Source organism: Helianthus annuus, chromosome 10 (assembly GCF_002127325.2).
Source record: "Helianthus annuus cultivar XRQ/B chromosome 10, HanXRQr2.0-SUNRISE, whole genome shotgun sequence".
Lineage (NCBI taxonomy): Eukaryota > Viridiplantae > Streptophyta > Magnoliopsida > Asterales > Asteraceae > Helianthus > Helianthus annuus.
The window spans coordinates 156,774,792-156,780,911 of NC_035442.2; the positions used below are offsets into that span (position 1 = coordinate 156,774,792).

General features: G+C 36.9%; 1 protein-coding gene across 1 annotated transcript; it reads left to right on the forward strand.

Moving 5' to 3' along the window:
- The first annotated feature begins 4,131 nt into the window (after positions 1 to 4,131).
- Positions 4,132 to 5,259, forward strand: LOC110883003. The gene has a single exon (XM_022130869.1). It carries the CDS (start codon positions 4,132 to 4,134, stop codon positions 5,257 to 5,259), a length of 1,128 nt encoding a protein of 375 aa, XP_021986561.1.
- Positions 5,260 to 6,120: the final 861 nt, after the last annotated feature.

Here is a 6,120-nt window from a genome sequence, read left to right on the forward strand (position 1 = left end):
TTCCCACACACACACACACTCTCTCTCTCTCTCTCTCTCTCTATATATATATATATATATATATATATATATAGAAACGGAATCAGGAGAAAACGCCCAAAAGTGTGAGAACGGTGAGAACGCAACCTGGCCCAACACGTGTCACGCGACATAGAGAAGGGCAGAGGGGCTTTTTTATCATTTTATCTTCCGCTTTTCCAATTCCGCTTTTTCACAATATTGATTTATTTTTGGGGTTTAAGATTTTTGGCTTTAACCAAATTCAATACTTATATGGCGTTTTTAATGGTTTCATTGTATTAACATTTTGGCGTTTATGGCGTTATGGCATTTATGGCGTTTTTTCAAATCTCTCTCTCTGAATGACGTTTTTCAAGGCGTTTTAGACAAGATGACCCATTGTTCTATTATTTTGGCATTTTACAATTCTAAAATTATATTACAACCACAGGGAAAAAAATAGAAACGAAAAAAATAAATTAAAAATCCTAATCGGGTCTCTCTTCACAATCTTCACTGTCATCAGTCTCTCTCTTCTTTAATACTACAAGAACTGTCATCAAATATATGACGTTTTAGGTAAAACTTAACAAACCCATCAGTTTGATTATTTTTCTTGCTTGTCTGTTGAATTGGCTTTTTGTGGATGTTTGGGGACATATGTATGACGTGTGGGTGGGTTTTTTTCGCTTTGTTCTTCAACTTGATCTTCATCTTTATAATCATCCCACTCTTCAGTGTCATTGATCTCTTCTCCTCATCCAAGCCTTCTTCAAGAACAAAGAATACAAAATGACATATGACTGTCATCCGTATATTTTTCTTGAATATTACTCCATCTCATGCAGCAAAATCTTACTGAGTTACTCCCGTCAGCTAACAATCCATTCAGTGAAACTTCACGAAGAACAATACTGAATATCCAAGAAAGCATATTAGCTATCTTTGATTTTTTTTTTAATTTTTTGGCGTTTTACAGTGAGTGGTATTTAGTAGTATTGGCGTTTGTTTTTTTGGTTTGATCAAATGGAAGTTGCTGAGATGTATCATTTTATAGGATGTCTTTTTGGTGCGTAAGTTAGGCGGTGCATTATTATAATAAAGTATTCGTCGTTTCAGTTACTTACTGTTTGTAGTTATTGTTTTTGATAAGATTTATCTCTGAAGTCGGTAACACGTCCCATCTTTCAAGTTTGGCGTTGTAGATTCTAATATAATAAATTTTCCCTCTCTTCAGTTTTACTGTTTTGTAGTTACTGTTTCTAGTTACATTTTAAAGTTTTGTTTTTATTTATTTTATTTTATTTTTATTTTTTGGGTGTTTTAAAATACCTGTCCAAAGTAATTTTATTATGGTTTAGTAGTTTTTGTGGCGTTTTATGGCATGTGTGGCATTTTGATAAGCATTTGGTTGTGTGGCGTTTTTATCACATATGACGTTGTTATTATATACAATCAATTGAAAAAAACTTAAAAAAATATATATTGATCTTCCAAATCTTCACTGTCACCAGTCTCTTTCTTCTTCTGAAGCATCTTCACTGGCTGTTTCGACTTTCGTATGATTTTTTTTATTTTTGTTTTTTAAAGTAGTTGTTTTGTCGCCGTGTGGAAGCACAAAGTCTGAAATCAGCCGCTTTTTCTTGAATATTTGTCCATCTCATGCAGCAAAATGTTATTGAGTTTACACCCTTCAGCCAACGATCTTTGAATTTCCAATGAACGATGTTTGATTTTTTTAACTTTTTTGGTGTTTTACCGAGAAAAAGAACGCCACTAAATAAAAGCACCTTAAAACTTTAAGTTTGATCATGCTAAATCAATAATGTTTTGTTGTATGGTGATGGATAACATTGTTAACCCTCAGTTAAGAAAGATATCTGACAATGTTGTCCATCCCATACAACTAAACTTTATTGACAACAAACCTGAATAATGTTTTTGTATATTTTGGCGTTATAAATTGGATGAAAGTTGAGGATAAAGTCAATAAGATTTTACTCAATGAAATGGACAATATCCCCACTTAAGGATTTTGTCCATTACATTGAGCGAAACCTTACCGACAACCAAACTGAATTTCAAATAAAATTTTTGGTTTAGAGGATATTTGATGTTTGGGTTTTCTGGCGTTTCTAAGACGAATGGTATATATTAAATATGGCGTTTGGGGTTTTGTGTGTTTTAATGGAAGGTCTGAGATGTTGTATATATAGGATGTTTTTTGGCCCTTTTTTTAGACGGGATTTTATTATAATTAATTTTGGCGTTTTATATCTAATGGCATTTTTCAGATTATGATGGTGTGTGTTATTGTAGGTTAAAGTGGTAATTTAATGGCGTTTTATTTTTCATGCGATGGCGTTTTGCGTAGAGGAGTCAAAAGACCCTTTTACCCTTAATGAAGCGCGCCACAACAATAAAAGTTATGTTATTTACGAAAATGCCACTGCGTCATCTAGTCCATAGATTGTTTTGATCGGGCGATCCATAACCGTTCTCTCCGTTCTCACACTTTTCACCGTTTGCTCTAAATTCTGACACTATATATATATATATATATATATATATATTGGGTAGGGATAGTGTACATTAATTCAGAAGTGTGAGAAGTGTATTATAACACTATATATAATACTATATAACACCATATAAACACCGTATAACACTATGTAACACCATACAACACCATATAACATTATGTAACACTATATAACAATATATAACACTATATATCTATCATAGACATGCTATCAGACAAAATATAGTGTTATATTTGTTATATTGTGTTGTATAGTGTTACATAGTGTTATATGGTGTTACATCGTGTTCTACATTGTTTATATGGTGTTATATATTGTTATATATAGTGTTATAATATACTTCTCACACTTCTGGATTAATGTACATGATCCTCTACCTATATATATATATACATATATATTCTATGTACATAACTGCATACATATATACACATGAACAAAAAGTATATTGAACAAAAATGAACGAACAAAGAAGGATTTTGGATAAAAATAAACACAAATGAACTCTTTTTTTAAATGATAGGAAGGATTTTGGATCTTTAGTCTTGAGATTGGATGGATGAGACTAAATAGGATGAAAAATTTGAGGGAATTTCCGATTGAATTTGGAAGAATGGGGTATTGTATTAATGTTGTATTTCTCTCTCCTTACGTGCATAGCACATGCACTTCTCCCATCATTTTTACAAATGTTTGTTTACTTTCCAAGGAGTATGATATTGATACATAAAAATAAAAAAAACCCACATTTTAAGTGTGTTTTTTAAATGGCTTTTGTTCATGTAGAAAAAAAAAAACACAATGATTAGATGTTCATTGGTTTTTTTGTCTGGATATGGTATTTTTTTTTTGTACTATGCATTGTGTTTTTTTCCTGCCCATTGTGTTATTTGGTATGTTCATCGTGTTTTTGGTATCGTTCATTGTGTTTTTTTTTCATTTCTAATCATTGTTTTTTTGCTGCACATTTTGAATATGGTGTTTTTTTTGTATTGTGCATTGTGTTTTTTTGGTTTATGGTGTTATTTGGTTAGTTCATTGTGTTTTTTGTTCTGTTCATTGTGTTTTTTCAGTTCTGATCATTGTGTTTTTTTTGCTGCATTTTGTGTATTTTGTTTAAATATGGTGTTTCTTTTGGTACAGTACATTTGGTTTATTTGTTCATTGTGTCTTTTGGTATGTTTACTGTGTTTCTTCAGTTCTGGTCATTTTGTTTTTTTTTTTTTTTGCTGCATATTGTGTTTTTTAATCTAAATTTGGTGTTTTTTTGTACTGTGCATTGTGTTTTTTTATCTGTCTATTGTGTTATTTGATTTGTTCATTGTGTTTTTTTGTCTTGTTCATTGTGTTTTCCAGTTCTGATCATTGTATTAGCGGACCATATTATTATATGTTTAGAAACGATTGTATCTCCATATTTAGAGGGAATTAGTTAGCCTTGTAATCCCTATATATCGTATTGTATTATTGTGTTAATCAATAAAAGAGATACCGTAAATACTTTTATGGTATCAGAGCCCCAAAAATCCTGAAACCCTAAGCCGCCGCCGTCGCCTAACCCTCACCTTCTTCCTGATCCGACGTGTTCATGGCTGGTTCCAAAGACAAAGAAGACTCAGGATCCAAATCGGTTACGACCGATCAGAAGGCTCTTTACTCGGTTTATTCGGTAACGAATATTCAAAACAAAGTTCGAACCCTAGACGGTGTCAAGGTTACCTATACTTCGTGGGTAAAACTCTTCAAACTTCATGCTAAAGGCTATGAAGTACTCGACCATATTGACGGAACGGAACCCCCAGCAAAAGATGATGAGAGTTACGACTCTTGGGCCAAGATCGACGCGATCGTGTTGCAGTGGATCTATGGTACGTTGTCCGATGATCTTTTGGTCCGAATCCTTGACTATGAAACCACAGCCCAGCAAGCTTGGAACAAGATCCAGACGATTTTTCAAAACAACAAAAACTCGCGGGCATCGTCTCTCATGCATGCGTTTACAACAACCACATTGGCCTCCTGTTCGTCGCTCAATGATTACTTTCAAAAGCTCAAAGACATCGCTGAACAACTCAGCGATGTAAACCAACCCGTTACTGAATCAAGGCTGGTGCTTCAGATGGTTCAAGGCCTCCCGCCGGAGTTCGATACCACTGCTCAGTTTACTAATCAATCCAACACTTCGTGGGATGATGCTCGGGATATGATTGATCAGGAACAACGAAGACAAGCGGCTCGACAACAACACTCAGCTTTCGCCGCTCCACGCACGGGTCAGACAGCAGGTAATGCCGCCCCTCCTCTGCCGCCTCCTGCCGACGGTACTGCCGCCCCTCCTCCACCGGTTCACCCAGCTCAACAATTTGAACCATATGGCTACCGCCAGAATACCAGGGGTCGCAGACGTGGTGGTCGTGGTTACCAGGGCGGTCGTGGTCGCGGTCGTTACAACCAGGGAAATTATCAGCAATGGCAGCAACAAGGCTCTTATCAACAGCCCAACACCATGGCCCAGCCGCCACTGGCCCAAGCAGCGGGCTCCCCCTCGCCGGGCTATGGCTGGTGGCCCACTCCGCCACCGTGCCCTTACCCGGCCCAATCCCCGTGGCAGTCCAACTGGACCCGACCCGCTGCACCGGCTCCACCGAACCAACCCCTGCTGCATATCCGCCTCCACCGAACCAGTCAACAGCCGCTCCCGGGTACGGTCTCGTAGCCCAACAACAACAGCCTGCTTCTTATGCCCCCCATATGGGCCACCGGTCAACCCGCTCAATCCCACTGCGCTTGGAGCTGCCCTCAGCACGCTTTCTCTGAATCAGTATGATCCTCAATGGACTATGGATACTGGCGCGTCCTCTCATGTCACACCGGACTCGGGTAAAATAACTGCTCCCTCACCTCGTTCCATTAATGCTAATATATTTGTTGGTAATGGCCAAACGTTGCCAATCACGGGTTTGGGTAACGACACTCACACTTTGCCAAACAAAACCTTTAAACTTAACAATATACTCCTTGCACCCACTATTATCAAAAATTTACTTTCCGTTCGCAAATTTACTCGTGATAACCAACTTTCTATTGAATTTGACCCTTACGGTTTTACTTTGAAGGATCTCAAGAGTGGACAACCCTTTTCCCGCCATGATAGCACTGGTGATCTCTACCCATTTACCGCACCAACTCAAGTTTTTCTCACCTCATCTTCTGACAAGTGGCACAATCGTTTGGGACACCTTGGCACCCAAGTTTTACAATCATTTTCTAGTCGTTATTTAATTTCGTGCAATAAAGACTGTTTTGATTTTTGCAATTCATGTCATTTATCGAATAGTAAAAGACTTCCTTTTGTTGAATCTACTTCGTTTACTTATGCGCCTTTTGATATCATTCATTGCAATTTATGGACATCTCCCGTCTTAAGCAAAACGTCGTATAGATACTATATGGTGTTGATTGACAATTTTTCTCATTTTGTTTGGGTGTACCCCTTGAAATTTAAATCAGAAGTATTTGCCACTTTTGCTAAATTCCATAAACTTGTCCAAACACAATTTCACAAACAAATCAAGGC

Coding starts and splice junctions, on each gene's coding strand:
- LOC110883003 (XM_022130869.1), top strand. CDS start 4,132: ATGGCTGGTTCCAAAGACAAAGAAGACTCAGGATCCAAATCGGTTACG.